The sequence below is a fragment of the Tripterygium wilfordii genome, chromosome 21 (genome assembly GCF_013401445.1).
Source record: "Tripterygium wilfordii isolate XIE 37 chromosome 21, ASM1340144v1, whole genome shotgun sequence".
Lineage (NCBI taxonomy): Eukaryota > Viridiplantae > Streptophyta > Magnoliopsida > Celastrales > Celastraceae > Tripterygium > Tripterygium wilfordii.
This window is the reverse complement of record NC_052252.1, coordinates 4,878,678-4,894,503: the sequence shown is the minus strand read 5'-3', so window position 1 is coordinate 4,894,503 and position 15,826 is coordinate 4,878,678. Positions and strand designations below refer to the sequence as shown.

The window sequence follows — 15,826 nt, the reverse complement described above, 5'->3', positions numbered from 1 at the left end:
TTTGGGGTGGTTTTTAAATATTTGTTTGACATGAATGGGCAACTTTAGGTTCAACCACCGCCCATATAACAATATGATTCACAATTGAATGGGGGAATATTGATGATTTGGTCAATAACATAAGAAAACAAGAAAGAAAGAAAAAGAAAGCACTATATACAAGTGTTCCACGTTAATTGTACCTTAAACCAAATCCAAAATGATATATGTCCATAATTTTGATGTCCATAAGTGTCCATAATCTAGGTGGCATGAGGAGAAGTGTGGGGGACCATGTTGTATTAAATGGTCCCCACACTTCTCCTCATGCCACCTAGATTATGGATACTTATGGACACCAAAATTATGGACATGTAGTGCTTCCGAAACCAAATAGAGGGATTATATATATGTGCATGGCACTATCAAAAAGCACTGTCATCATGGCAATTTTCAAATGGGCGAAAAAAGAATAGTGCCTATGATAGTTAAGTTCGACCTTATAAATAGCAATGCATGCCTTTAGATGTGGCAATCTACAATCAATATTAGTATCGAGAGTCACCAACAATTTCTGCATAGATCATAAAACAATTGTCGTGAAGCAGTCCAAAAAATAGATCCCTTTAAAATGGCAAAACCTTGGTATTTATTATATGTATTTGACTCACGTGACCCATCAATAACACATGGACATTGAGCTGGACGGAGCTTTGAACCTATACATGTTATGTTGTTCATTGATATCTTGGGCTTGTTAGGCCTTGTTTAGGAGCGTACAATTTAAGATATTGTGTATAAAATTGGTCGTAATTTTTTTTTTCTCTTTTGATAAAAATAAAAGGCATTTTCATGCGTAACAAACAAAGTGGTAAACTGGGATAGGGGTTCTGTGTTATTTGAAAAAAAAAAATGAGAAAAGTTCGACAAACAAATTAAGACAAAGGATACAGATGTCACAAGCTAAATCCCATATACCCCTAAAAGACAAACAAAATTTTCTGGACCATCCTGTGTGGACCCCATCACCACACCCAACTCAACCCACCAGCCGAGCTGAGCCTTGGCAGACCACAAACTACTCGGGTCGAAGCCCAAACCACTACCAGTCTTTTATTATAGCCACCAAAACCCATCCCAACGCCTCGAGAGCCGTGTAGGAAGGTGGGCCCCACAACCCAATGCTCGTCAGCCACATGTCGGGTTCAGACCAAAGCTGCGTAATCTCTGAATTTCCCTTCAGTTTTACCGGCACCATTCGGTCAATCACCGATCGACTAGACCATCCCTAGACAAAGGTGTATGATCGATCAGTGGGAGGACTCGTGGCTCGAGAATAAGATGACTGACACGTGTAGTTGATCATATTATAGCACAGACTCTGGTTTTTTTTTAACAAAAATTTTAATTTTTTGAAGGTCTTTTAACTCTTTATTGTTATATGTGTAATTGAAAGATCGTTATTCAGACATGTGATTACAAGTTAGCCGTTGATTGAACGACAATCACATTATATAAAAGGGATCGATCACTCATTAAGTTGTGAGTTCGAAACTTACCCCTTCTCAAATCTATGTTTAAAAAAAAAATAATTTGGACGGGTGATTGGTGCCACGTAGGACCCACAACCATGGGTCTGATTAGTGTCCGGTGATAGTCAGGATAAGCTTTCTTAGTTGACCAATAATGCCACGTCATTGCATGCCACTATACAGAAGAATTGCAATGTGTGGCATACAAGGCAATTCACAAATAGAAATGCTGTGTTTGTAGACATATAAGTTGGATCAAACACCATCTTCCACCTATAAAAATTAAAATAAAATAATGATGTAATTATAAACAAGCCAAGTTGAATTATCAGAAATCTGTGTCACTTCATTTAAATCAACAAATATTTTTCATTTTAAGTTTACCAATTCACTATAAAGATGTCGAATCCGCATGACTTGATTTTTCTGAACCGTCACTAACAATACTTGAATCCAAAAAAAACATTATTGTATGAGAGATATTTGAACTTTTTTTTATAAACCACATTACTTACTATTCGATCTCCAAGTGATATGAGATTACAAGTCTTACCACAAATCGAGTTTCTCTAATGTTGTAGAATTAGTAAATTAACGAACTGATTCATTCTAGGGCTGCTTACAAGTCTTAATGTTCAAATGAGCTTTAGTTGTGTTGGAACATACATGATGATTGAAGTTTCACATCAATTAAGTATATATGAGATAATCAAAGATTAGTATACACATATGGGTCTTGGTCTATAAATTATTCTTATAATTTTATAATTAGTTATGCGTATACAGGTGCAATCGTGTGTTTGAGAAATCTTCGATCATATAACTTAATTCTCAAACAATTAAATGGTTAATATACACCAATAGACTAATAATTTAGTGACCAAAGGTGTATGTTAAGTTTTTAACTTGTAAATGTAACAATTCCCCGTCATATCTTCCCCAACAAGTTGAAACTTTCACTTGGTTTGTTTAAAAAGTTCAAATTGAATTATGACACTTTAACAACATTGTCTACCTTGAAATTGTTGAGGATGCATACATGAGAAGAGAAGACTCACCACAATATTATCACACTATATTAATATTTTTTCCTTAAGAACTAAAACTAAGAATATTTTTAAGTTGCACGTGCTGAGTCTCGACCCAACTAATCTATTGGATAGGTTTGCACGTGCCTAACTCGATATGAGTTTGGACTGAGTGAGTTGTCCAAATGACACCTCTGATGAGTTGTTCTCTATTTTAAAAAAACAACTAAAACTAAGAAAAAGGAGTGGAAAAAAAAAAGTTTCTTGAAGACGACGCTTCGGCAGATGCTGAACAGCGCACGCTATTTCTTGGAACGCAGCGTTCCACGCGCTTTTTCGTCTTTGCTTTGCTATTTTCGTCTTTGTTTGATTGCGCGGGAAGGGAAAGCACAAGCACGACACTCAATATGGATCAATTTTTATGTGTGTCGTTTTAGTAGACTTTCCATATCGTCGTCCGATTAAACGACAAGGGGACAGCTTTCATGGACGCTGTGTTGAATAGATGCCGCTTCATACTTGAGAGAGAGAAAAAAATAGAACTACACTTACTATAATGTCAAGATCTTTTAAGAGAACCACTCACTATAATTGAATTTACGGGCGGATAATCCAAGTTGAACTCTCCACATTAAATATTAATACTCAACTATGTTTCTATGGTTTTATTTGTACAAAAGACAACGGATCGAATCTAAATATTTTACATGAAAAACCAAAACAAATGAGCTATTGGTACAATGGTAGTTCGTGTTACAAATCCACACCCTCATATTCATCAACTTTATTGTCCGCCTTAAGTTGTTCGATTCCAGTGGATACATTGGGCCCGCACGACTTTGTTTCTCCTTAACTAGTAAGTGGGTCAAGGCCCAACCCACCAAACTAGGGAAAATGTCTTGCTGGATGTAAGGGACTTGGTTTGAGTTTATAAACTACTCTTGGTTGGGTATACCAATTACTGTGGGACTTAACACTCCCCGCACTTATGGGTTGGGTTATGTCATACCCAACAAGTGGGGTAAAGGTTAGTCTAAACAGGTCTGATTTGCTCCGATACCATGTTGTAAATTCATACCCCCATCCACACCAACTATATTGTCCGTTTTGGGTTGTCCGGTTCTCGTGGATATATCGCTCCTGCACAGTTTTGTTTCTCCCTAGCTAGCGAGTGGGCCAAGGCCCAACCCACCAAAGTAGAGAAAATGCCTAGTTGGATGTAAGGGAGTGGACTTGAGTTTATAAACCACTCTTGGTTGGATATACCAAACGAATGTAGGAGTTAACAAGTCGCTCCATAAGATTTCTAACGTGTCGTCTTACATACTTGAATGAAGGGCTATTGTACATTTATTCATTTTTTTTGAGCTCTTGGTATAGTGATATTCACTCCATAGAATTTCTTACATGCCGGTTTGCATAATCGAATGAAGGATTCTTTTCTTGTACATTTATTCATTTTTTATCATGGACTTATAATTTTTTTCTGATAAAAAGTAGTAGCTTTTTATTGGGCCATCAGGCCTAGGTATTCTAGTAGGGGCTGGTCCTTAGAGGGGCTTTCAAACCCAATAAAACAAAGTCCTGGCCCCTGGGATTGAAGAAGAGGTAGTCACCATTGCGAACATTTCATTAGCATGCCTGCCATGCCATGTATCTGATTGCTGTCGTGGGCTCCAAGCCCATAACAATGACATGTTAGACTTCTTAAATTGAGTGAGTGTAATATGGTTATGGGCTTACTTTTGAGAGTTAAAATAAGCCTCTTGCAGTTGGGATCAATCTTTCTAATTGGGATTTGTGTATGGGATTAATCAAATGCTAAAGACACCAATAATGGAGAATTAAACAACAATATTGCACTTTAAAATTGACACTCATTTTCTATAGGTTGATTATTATGAGTCCTGGAGCTGCTGTCTGGAGTTCATGTCCGGACAGGGGTTGGTGGTGTCCACAGAGTGACAGAGGTGGAGCATCCTTTGTAAATGGAGACCTAGTCGATCGAACATCCTGTGAAGGAGATCGAGCGGCTGCTGGCAGGGACATTGTTGTCCGAACAACAGTCGTGCATCTGTGAGGCATTAGTTTACAAACTACCTGAACATGTCCTCATGTTGTCCGGACAGGAGACGTAGTCAATCACTTGTAAGTTTTTTTAATTATCGGGACAATTCAATGTCACACATGTTTTAGATCTTCTTCTAAGATTCCGAGAGAGAGTAAAATTAGAGTGAAGAGAGCTTTCAGTGATCAATTTCTTGAATGAACACTAGTACTGAAATTTCTTGTGAGATTCTTGAGAGGAGTGATCAAAGCTTAGTTAAGCAAACTTAGAGGTTGTCCAAAAGGCTTGATCAGTTCTTTATCTATTGGAATACTCTCGCAAACCCGTGGACGTAAGATTGTTACCACGTAAATCTCTATGTGGTCCTATTCTCTACTTACTTTTACTTCAATTATTGTGTAGTTATTACTTATTGATCGCATAACCTTGTCCCACTTGATTTATTGTCGGCTATTGTTCATTGAGGTTGGTATTTTGTTTGTGTTGCGCTGCGCCTATCCCCAACAATTATAATATTTTTTTTTTGGTTTTATTAGCTTGTTGAATAAGATTTAAATTGTGATTATACTATATCGAAAATATATATAAAATGTAACTGGCAAGTAATCATCCATGAATGAATTGTATATATTGAATAATGTTGCGTGCCATTTTCTGGTTTTTCTCTCTTGGGATAGATAGGCTTCAAGCATGCACGTATGGTTGGCAAAGAGAATGGAGAGGAAATGAGAATGAAAATATTGCTTCAAATATCAAAAATATCCTCCTACGTTAGACTTTTTTCAATGGTTCATATTAATTATCAAGGGTATTCTAGTCATTTAGCTGAAGGTTAACCCTTTTCGGAATTCGCAGTTTGCCTTCTCAGATTTGTACCTGTGTGTTGTTGTCCTTGTTAATTATTAATCAAATACTTGACTTAGAAAAAAAAAAAAGAAGAAAAATTATAGAGACTGTGTACTAAATTATAGAAAGAAAAATAAAAATAAAATTAGTCCAACAAACTGAGAACAATCTGAACAATAATAATCATACTATGTAAAAAATAAATACATAGAAAAAGAAAAAAAAATAAAATGTCTCTAGCTAGCTCTCTAATGCTGAAATCACCATACTAAACCCATCATCAACTCCCAAATCAATAACGTGTGGGGAAGTCGCAGTTTCCATACTCTGCACCAGAAAAAAGCACAACAATCAATCTTTGATTAGGTTAACAAACCAAATTGACCCTATTATCAACCATAAATAACGTCACCATCATGATTCGTCCACCAAATCACGTATTATAGCGAAAATGACAAATTAACGATAACCCTAAACAAATGTCAACAAACTGAAATGAAAAAGACAAAAAAAAAGGGTCAATGATCTCAGTATTTTTTGTTCCATCTCAAATGTTGAGATGGACGCAGACGATTCATGTAAAATAATGGGTCTCATATGCATCATATGAAATCGTGAGTGTCAATTTCAACATTTGAGATAATTGAGACGAAAAATATTGGGATCCGTAAGATTGATGAGAAAAATATAATAATGTTTATGTATGAAGTACTTACTAGGAGCTTGTGCGACCACAAAAGCAGCACCTCCAAAATCGCACGTGCCAGCCCCACGTGCCATCTTCTGGTAGTAACTATTGAATGCATAAGAAGCATGGGCCTCAAGTGTATTGGGCTGATAACAATCTGACCCTGACTGAATTGGGCTACAATCAGCCCCTCCTTCCCCACAAGCATAGTCCAGCCCAGCTTGAAGCTTCTTCTCCCCAACCTGACTGTTTGCCACACACCAAGTCTGTCCCACCGATGACTTAGACATGTCTCCGGCCGGTGGTGCCGGAACTTGACTCTTGCTCCCGTTGGCCGCCGGCGTTGATTGCCCGTTTTCCAACTCCTCCTGTGTAAATGGCACACTATACACCTTCTCTTCATTTGGATAGAAAAGCCCATAATTCTTTTCTGATGTGGGCCCAGTCTTCTGGTTCTCATTGAAGAGAGCGAATAAGTAAACGTTCAGTGGGTCCTGTGGTCTCAAGGGGGTCCCACTCCCCGTCAAAACTCTGCGTATCAAGTTTCCGTTATACGACGCCGCATTCTCCTGACCTGCGCCAATCTCGTTCTCGTCTCCCTTTGACGGCCAACCAGTTTCAGATACCACCACCTTTACGTCGTCGTATTGGACGGCTTTCATGGCGGCAAACACCGCATCCAATTGAGCCTCAAAGAGAGTAGTGTATTTCAATCCATTACCCGAATCCACCACACCTGGGTTTTCCTTAAACAAAGCGTAGTCTAACGAAATCTTATCGGAGTTTGCAGAGTAAGCGAAAAACGGGTACGCGTTTACCATCAGATACGACCCGGTTTGTCGCAGAAACTCGAACATGGGCTTCAATACGGGTTCGATCAAATCGGACTTGAACGACCCGGCTGAAGATGGGTACGAGTTCTGGAGCGCGCTGAGAGCGATTGGTGATGAGAGTTTGATTGAAGAGAGGTTGTACTTCTCCAACGAACTGTACACATTCTTCATTGCCGGTACTAAAAACTGGGTGCTTTTCGAGTCGGCGAACACTTCGTTGCCAACCGCAATGACTTCGATCATGGTGGAGGGGTAGTATTTGGAGATATTGGCTTGAACCCAGTTGTCAGCGAAGGTCTGGTCCGTGGCCGTTGAGGAGAGAAGCTCGTTTGGCAGCGCCACCACCACACTTATCCCCGAATTAGCCAACGCAGTGAGAACTTCTGAGTCAGTGTCGTAGAGCTTGACTCGGTTAATCCCATTCGATTTCAACAGCTCCACCACTTTCGCCGGCTGTGGCAGGTCATTCGCCACCCTCCCGTAGTTCACTCCGATAAGCCCCGCCGCCTCTGCAAATTTAATCACAAACATAAACAAAATCAACAATCCAGAGACATAATTAATAAGGTTCAATGATAAACCATAAATAATCTATTACCTGTGAATTTGGAGAATGGTAGGACTGAGAACAGGCATGAGAGAGTGAATATTGTGAGAGAAGCCATGTTTGTGCTCTGTTTCTCAGAGAAGCAGAGCATGTATGCAGAGAGAGAGAGAGAGGTATTTGATTAGCTTGTGTGCAAAGCTTATAAATAGGAAAAAGAAGAAGAGTGGGTTTCGTGGGGACAGTTGAAGGTGGGGGATGGTGGGTTCCGCATGGAGGGGTACCGGGAATGAAACGTCCGCTCTCTGTTTTTTTTCGTCCGTGTTGCGCAACTACCGGAACGCACCAGCGCGTGACCCTACCTACGAGTACCGTTCGATTAGGCGATGTTGTTATATACTTAACAGATTTAGATGATCGTTGGGCTTCATTGTGTTCTTGCCTGCTCCGAAAGTTTTGACTAAAAATTGAACACAATCTTATCAATTATCATCGTTATCATATCATATCGCACTATTACTCCTAATTCACCACGTATAAACTATAAAACCAATTCGATTTGTTCTAGGAGCAATATCTTTTATGCCAACTCATTGACATTTGGTCTAACTCATCATGTCGTTAGGTGGAACACTTTTGTTTTTGGGCCTGACGGTTCAATTTAGGTCCATATCTGATATTCAAAGAGCAAGCAAACCCTTGTGGTTTTGTAGTGAACTTCGACTTAACTTATTTTGTTATTAGGTAAATAAATTTTGTGCGCGTGAGCGTGAGGGTTCAATTTAGGATTATTTTGGATATTCAAATGATAAAATTGTAGTATGATGTAATTCTGGATCAAATGAAATTTTCATTTTGAAAAAAAGAAGTGAAATGAGACTTTGAGAGGGTGAAATTAACGGTTGATAAACCCATTAATTTTCACTTGAGAATATAACCGTTGGACTGCCTCTGCCAACATATTTTGTCCGATCTAACGGCAGACAAATGTCAAATCAATATGATTTTTTTGGGTGGTGCATTAAATTTGTATGGATCCACCAAATTTTCTTTTCTTGGATCAATGATGGGTACGGTTGAAATTTGATAGATAATGCAGCAATTTTTGGGTCGTAGAGTTCACAATAATATCTACAACCCTTAACATCAAAGTATTGTCCAATTTGGCTGCCTTTGCTTGAGAAGGAAAACCCAAGTACCCAACTCTCGTCATTAACAAGGATGAATGATGATTATAAGCAACCTTACATATGAAACCAAATTGGTCCCATCAAGAGACGTCTCCTTTTTTGTCTAATTAAGGATTTCCCACTAAAATATACCAATTGCATCACCAATTTCAACGGTTGGTTTGAAAACTAAATCTTAACCTATTTCAACGACAACAATAAAGTATGTTGGATTGATATATTGGGGGACTTGTGTTGGGTCCAAATTATTACAAAATTTATAATTAATTAAAAACTATTATGAATAGCACTATATTCAATACCAATCAAGTGACAAAGACTTATACTTCACTCAATGACAAATAGATTGTGCTAATTAATGTGATGAACCCTTTTCTTAATATTATAAACATTAAATGTTAAAAAAGTTGGGTTCTTGTTGGGAGAGTTGAGAATTTAATCAAACATTATTGGGGGAAGATGTGTTCAAAACCACTTTGGCCTTATCCATTTTGCTGGTAGAGAGAGTTTCTATGAGGGCAGGTGATCTGGTTTTTGGTGCTTTGATTATGAGAAATGATAATAATCTCAATTGAGTGTAGTAGGCAGGTCGGCAACTTAAATTTCTGTTCACCAAATTAAAAAAAAAGGTGAAGAGAATTTAATTTAGTGATTTTTTAATAGCTAAGGTCGGTGACAAATGAGGAGTCAACACCTGTTGATTTGGGGAAATTTGGTTTTGGGTAGGTTCAACAAATTTCATTTGTCTAGTAGCCGATTTTTTTTCTTTTTTCTTTTGCCATTTATATGTGTTTGTTGACTTCAATTGGAAAACTATTGGTGGATGATTCTTCAATGCTTGGAACTCTCTCTCAAATAGCATCTAAGAGTATAGAGTTTGAATCGTTTACATGAAGTTGGAGGTCTCTTTTTTATATGAGTTGGAGAGTTCTAATTTTTTTAAGAGAATATCTCTTCCTTTATGATAGGCGAATTTTGAGGAGGGTGAATCTCATCTTGATTTCTTTTTTAATTGAAGTTGGTCTCCTTTAAGCCTCTCGTTTTTCCTTAGTGTTTGATTACACGGAGTTACGACGGTGAGCCTGCTTGGTTGTCCCGAGGTGGCATCCTCGATCACCTTGCTTCTGGTGTACTATATGACGGCTCCTTGGGTGTAAGTACATATACACACAACAAGGATTCTCCAATAAGATTTCTTTATTGGGTTTAGTAAAAACTTTTGGTTAAACCTTCATATCTTACCAAACGGCTAAGATTAAAGATAATTTAAGGTTTAAGGTTTTAGGATTGAAAGTTTTTAATCAATTTTAATCTCAAATATTATAGGGTTTAGGGTTTTAAAATCTAATGTTGTTTCAAAAGCTCCAATAACAAATAATGAAGTCTTGTATGGAAAAATTTAAAGTCTTCTAGTATTTTAAAAAACTAGTTATGCCTGAAATAAGTGTTAATAAAAATAAATATTTATTTGTCTAATATATTTTTTTTGGATGTTGAATTTCGTTAAAGCACGAAAACAAGTAAAGCTAGGATGGAAACTATTTTTTAAAAAAAAAAACAAAAAATTGATAAAGAAAATAATTTTTTTTTCTTTTTGAACCATAATTATTTAAACTTCAAAATATTTAGGGTTTTGGAATCCATCTTGTTTAGGGCTACGGAATCATATTTCTCCTAGTTATATATTCTTATAACTCATCAATCTTCACAAATAGAACACACAAGACTTCATCAATGTCGACATCATCATGGTCTACTCTTAGTGAAGAACTCCTGGAGTCGATTTTCAATCGGTTCGAAGACAGCAGAGATGTTTTTCGATGTGGGTCTGTATGCGTTTCATGGCGAGCAGTCGCTCTTAAGATGTCTAGTAAGTTGATTCCTTGCCTATTGTCTTCACGAGGGAACGACGACACACACACTCTATTCAATATCCAAACAATGAAAACACAACAAATTCAAATCCCAGATTATAATATACACTGCTCCACCAATTATGGTTGGCTCGTAGCTACTATTGATCAAAGAAGCTGCGGAATTCTATCTCTTCCGCGTAAAAAAGTTTATCTGTTGAATATTTTTTCAAAAGCCAAAGTCATACTTCCTCCAAGCCGTGGTCGAATATATAAAGCTGTTACGTCTACATGTCCATTGAATCCAGAGTGTTTGGTTCTTGTTACATACCTATGGCCATCTGACAACTGGTTTGAATTAGCTTTTTGTAAGGTTGGAGACGAAAACTGGACGACATTGGATAGAAGCTATTCTGTGACTGAACTCAAATGTTATTTTCTTAGTATTACCTGGTACAAGGGAAAATTCTATGGTATAGATGAGGAGAAACGCCTTTTTGTATGCAATTTAGGTTCGAGGACGATAGAACTGTTCTGCAAGGAACCTTTGATCCCAAGGTTTAACTACTGTGCAACGTACTTGGTGGAGTCGTTGTTTGGTGAACTTTTGTTGGTTTTCGAGAATCTTTATCGATGGTCTGATTTTGAAATGTATAATTTTGATTTTAGAACAAGGAAGTGGTACATGGTGAAAAGATTGAGGAACCAAGCATTGTTTTTGTGCAGAGATGGGTGTGCACTAGTCTATATGGGCAACTCCAATACGGTAAAAAGAGGCTGTATTATACATTCCACGAGTCATGATTCTCATCCTAGAGAGTGTCATGTGGTGGCATATGATGTGGAAACCAAGAGTGCCGAGTTGATTCACGAGGCTACAAGATCCTCAATTGTATGTTGGTCTCATTTGATCGCGCCTGATTTATGCCATTAATTAAGTTGCAGGGTATTAATGTGACGAAAGCCGAATTAAAGTCTGCAGGTAGATAACAAGACTCACTCTTCATCCATTCCAACTCGACCACCTGGGTGCTTTTATTCCTTTTTAATGGTATTTCTCGATAAACTAGTAATTCTCTTTCCATTCGGTTTTTACAAGATGATGTAGGATAAGTTTAATAGATTTTTTTTTCATAATTAGGAGAGTTAGTTTAATTATTTATTTTCCTTATTAAAAGTCTATTTCTAGTAGAATTATTAGGGTTTTAGTAGTTAATCGAAATTCTAGTCAAATTAGTATTTTGATTTTATTAGGGTTTTATAGTTTTAGTATTTGTAGGGCTGTAAGCAGTCAAGGCTAAGTAATATTGAATCTTTGAAATAAACTAAGTCTACATTATTTTGAGACATTTCTCAATTTTCTTGGTGGATTCCAAATTATATATGTTGGCTTAGTCGTTGACTGGCTAGTCAATCCGTACTTCCGCACCGTGTCACAAGAACTTCAGCTCTGGGATTCTTCAATGGATTTCTACTATGGATGGTTATTGACTGTTGATTTTAAATTTTTCCGCATAAGATGCATCTATTCCAACCAGTCTCGAAAACCTCGATCGACCTTCCATTGATTGATACCTTAGTTTAGTAAAGATTGATTCTTCATTGCCTTTTCGCTTTGTAGGAAATGCAATGACAGCCTCATGCCCATTGAATTCGAGGGCATGCTTAGGCCCTTCGCGAATTCGTAAGTAGTAATGAAAGAGTATGTTTGGTGTTAAGTCCCACATCGGTAAGATGTGAGAACAACTCCTTGTTTATAATGATCAAACCTACCCTTAACCACTATCAAGGCCTTTTCCAAGGTTTGAGTGGGTTAGGCCTAACCCACTTACTTGGTTTTAAGGAAAAAAAAGTTGTGTGGGACGATGTATTCACAGGCCTAGAAAATAGTTTCGGGATTTATAAAGCTCTGTAGTTTATGCTGTAAATTCACGGTATCTACAGACAATTTCCCAGCAAAGGATCCAAATATAATCATAATATCAAACTAGTTCCATACAAAAATGATATGATGCAGTATTAATTTAATACGCCACTCTTACTCTTTCCCAGCAAAGGATCCAAATATAATCATAATATCAAACTAGTTCCATACAAAAATGATATGATGCAATATTAATTTAATACGCCTTCCATACAAAAATGATATGATGCAATATTAATTTAATATGCCACTCTTACTCTTTCCCAGCAAAGGATCCAAATATAATCATAATATCAAACTAGTTCCATACAAAAATGATATGATGCAATATTAATTTAGTACACCACTCTTACTCTTACGAGTATTTGGTTGGCATTTAGAATGTGAAATGAGGGTGGGATGAGAGTGAGAATCACTAATTCCTTTGTTTGGTTGGATTTTGGAAGAGTGGAATCTCAAATTCATTCCATCACCTATTTTCCCTTGTGAAAAATAATCAAGCTCACCAAAATGGTGAGAATATCGGTTATTCTCCCTTATCGAAAATGAGTCTTAATGTCATATCAATAACCTACAAAATTTCTGGAGGAGCCCACAACCTAACTGTACCCCCAGTGTGACTTAGAATCCTAGATCCACCCCTTCTCATTTAACAAATTGGGTGATACCGTAGCGGTAAATGTATCTGGGCTTTGGTCTAATTTACAATGTTGTCAAATAATAAACTTTTGCGCAGCAGGCCTAACGGTTCAAATTTAGACTCATATCATCAGGTGAAAATGTTTTTGCATGTGGGCTTGACCATAAAAGTTTAGGACCATATCGGTTTTGTGAAATTTCTATGCACGCGGGCTTGACGACTCGAGTTTAGACACGTATTGTCATGTGAGAAACATTTGTGCATCTGGGCATGATGGTCCGAGTTTAGACCCATATCGGATGTGGGAAACTTCTGTATGCACGGGCATGACGATCTGAGTGTAAACACATATCGTCAGGTGATAAACATTTGTGCATGTGGGCATGATGAGAGGCAGAGATTAATAGTTCATATACCCATTAATTTTCGATCTAACGGCAGACAAATGTCAAATCAATAAGTTTTTTTTTTGGTGGTGCATTAATTTGTATTGATCCAACAATTTTTTCTTCGGATCAACGATGGTACTGGTTGAAATATATATATATAGATGCAGCAATTTTGGGGTCATAGAGTTCATACTAGCTACAAACCTTCACACCAAAGTATTCTTCAATTTGGCTGCCTTTGCTTGAGAAGGAAAACCCAACTAACATCATTAACAAGGAAAACCCAAATCACATCATTGGCTTCCTCTTTCTCCCTGGTCCCTAGCATTCAATGATGCATTCCCTCGGCTGAACAACTATCTTAATCAATCCCGGCCCTATGCGTTGAAGTCTGATCTCTTAATTGGCATAATTAAGGGTAAGGACCTATTCTCAATTCAAAGAAATGCTCCGTCCTTACTCCGCACCTCACATTTTTTTAACGGAAGTTAGATTGCATTGCCACCTTCAATGATGATGTTAACGGCTCCGTTTGGGGTTGTATTGATTTTCAACGTTAGTTGTTAAGCTATGAAAAATATACTGAGCTTAAAGCTGTGAAATAAACGGTCAGGTGTTTGGTGAAACCAGAAGTTGTTTAAAGCTTATAAGTTGTACTGAATTGTGCATTTTTTGGTTATTTGCCAAACAAAGGAGTCGTCATTTTTAGAACACCACGTAAGAAGAAATTGACAATTTTTTCGATACAAATATACCTACAGGTCCACATTTAAATTAAGTACTACAACATAAATTTAATACCACTCTAAGCACTCACTGTCTCTGCTTCTGCCTCCTACGTACAAGTTTATCTGTAATCTTATCCCAAACAGAGGACATGGTCCTATCATTGCGCAAATCATCAACACCAATAACAACATCTTCAGTAGTTGGTTCTTGAGATGAACTACTTGTCCCTTCATCCGTTTCTGTAAATTCTTCGTCATTCGTCACCCTCAACCGAATGAAGTTGTGAAGTGTCATGCATGCAATTACAACTGGGTTTCATAGGAAACCTATTTTTGGTAACCCCAAAAATTCTTTCAATTATACTTCGGAGTGACGAGTGTGTGTGGTTTAACACCTCACGAGGACCTGTTGCAGTGGTATAGGAATTGAGCAAAGATCCGGGCACAAAAGCATTAATAGAAAGAATTCTTAAAACCAGGGCTGAAGATAGATGAAGTAGCTAATAACCCTCAATATCCTTCAAAAACCACAATATGTAATCATAAATAAGCCTTGGTTCGTAGAAATTGCATCCCTGGATCGCCACATATAAGATTCGAATTGCGAAAAATCCATTGATGCTACTTAGACAAACCCAACACAGTTAAAACCCTTGAAGAACACACCAATAACTTGGATCTACTCATAAATCGAAAATCAACAACTCCAGATACAGGTAAGGAGTAGAAATTACCTATTATTGTCAAGTGTGCTGGTGATGCGAGATCGACACTGTATGTGACAGAGAGAAACTCCTAAACACATGACGTAGAGAAGAAAATCACACCTACTATCAACAATAGGGAAATCGAAGTAAATCAAAGAAAATCTAACAAAATCAAAATGTGAAACCTAAATCGAACAAAGAGAAATCATGATCGACACACCTTGACAAAGAGATGGGCACCATGATGGACAGATGATACGAACCTGAGGTTATAGTAGTCATTAGTAGGTTTACTTGTTAATATTGGGTTTGTTAATTGTTTTGTAATGGCCACATGGTGTCATATTATTGGTTTGATAATTATAAATAGTAGTGAAAGCTTGTATCAGAAACCAGTTATGAAATAATATGATAATTGTTTGTTCTTCCATATGTTCTTGTTTCCTTGTTTTCTCTCTGTAAATTCCTCTGCCATTTCCACCATTCCTCATGCATGGTCAAGGTTCAAACGGGGTTCTACCAACAGAGAGCTTCGGCTGACGAAATTATTGAACACGTGAAGAGAGAGAGAGAGCAGGAACTGGTTACCAAATAAAGAATAATACAAGGTCTAAACCGCTCGACATAAGCTCGGGTTGAGAGCTTTTTTTTAAGCGGTAAGTAAGCCATTTTGAGGGCGGTTAATCTAGCTTAATTGATCTGTTCGGTTGAGATGCAACCGTTAGCTGTAAGCTGAGTTTAATGCCTTCCCAAACACACACGTTCTTTGTTGATGAATTCACTCTCTACCACACAATTCAGTGAATGCCGCCCCGGCATACACCTAGTATAACAAATAATGAAGTCGTGTATAGAAACAAAGTTATGCCTGAAATAA

The 15,826-nt window shown here is 37.5% G+C and overlaps 2 protein-coding genes across 2 annotated transcripts; one reads left to right on the top strand and one right to left on the bottom strand.

Annotated features, from left to right (window-relative positions):
- Positions 1-5,575: 5,575 nt before the first annotated feature.
- On the bottom strand, positions 5,576-7,863 carry LOC119989741 (glucan endo-1,3-beta-glucosidase 14). The gene is made up of 3 exons (XM_038835419.1): positions 7,573-7,863; positions 6,170-7,483; positions 5,576-5,780 (listed from the first exon to the last, which is right to left on the bottom strand). The coding sequence occupies exons 1-3, from the start codon at positions 7,670-7,672 to the stop codon at positions 5,746-5,748; spliced, it is 1,449 nt and encodes a 482-aa protein (XP_038691347.1). The 5' UTR covers positions 7,673-7,863; the 3' UTR covers positions 5,576-5,745.
- A 2,579-nt stretch (positions 7,864-10,442) lies between these two features.
- On the top strand, positions 10,443-12,129 carry LOC119987768 (putative F-box protein At5g55150). The gene is made up of 3 exons (XM_038832687.1): positions 10,443-11,453; positions 11,507-11,543; positions 11,957-12,129. Exons 1-3 carry the CDS (start codon positions 10,443-10,445, stop codon positions 12,127-12,129), a joined length of 1,221 nt encoding a protein of 406 aa, XP_038688615.1.
- The last annotated feature ends 3,697 nt before the right edge of the window (positions 12,130-15,826 follow it).

Coding starts and splice junctions, on each gene's coding strand:
- LOC119989741 (XM_038835419.1), bottom strand. CDS start 7,672: ATGCTCTGCTTCTCTGAGAAACAGAGCACAAACATGGCTTCTCTCACA. Junction 7,484..7,572: donor ACCATTCTCCAAATTCACAG/GTAATAGATTAT, acceptor TTAAATTTGCAG/AGGCGGCGGGGCTTATCGGA. Junction 5,781..6,169: donor TGTGGTCGCACAAGCTCCTA/GTAAGTACTTCA, acceptor TTTCTGGTGCAG/AGTATGGAAACTGCGACTTC.
- LOC119987768 (XM_038832687.1), top strand. CDS start 10,443: ATGTCGACATCATCATGGTCTACTCTTAGTGAAGAACTCCTGGAGTCG. Junction 11,454..11,506: donor AGGCTACAAGATCCTCAATT/GTATGTTGGTCT, acceptor ATTAAGTTGCAG/GGTATTAATGTGACGAAAGC. Junction 11,544..11,956: donor AGCCGAATTAAAGTCTGCAG/GTAGATAACAAG, acceptor ATGTTGGCTTAG/TCGTTGACTGGCTAGTCAAT.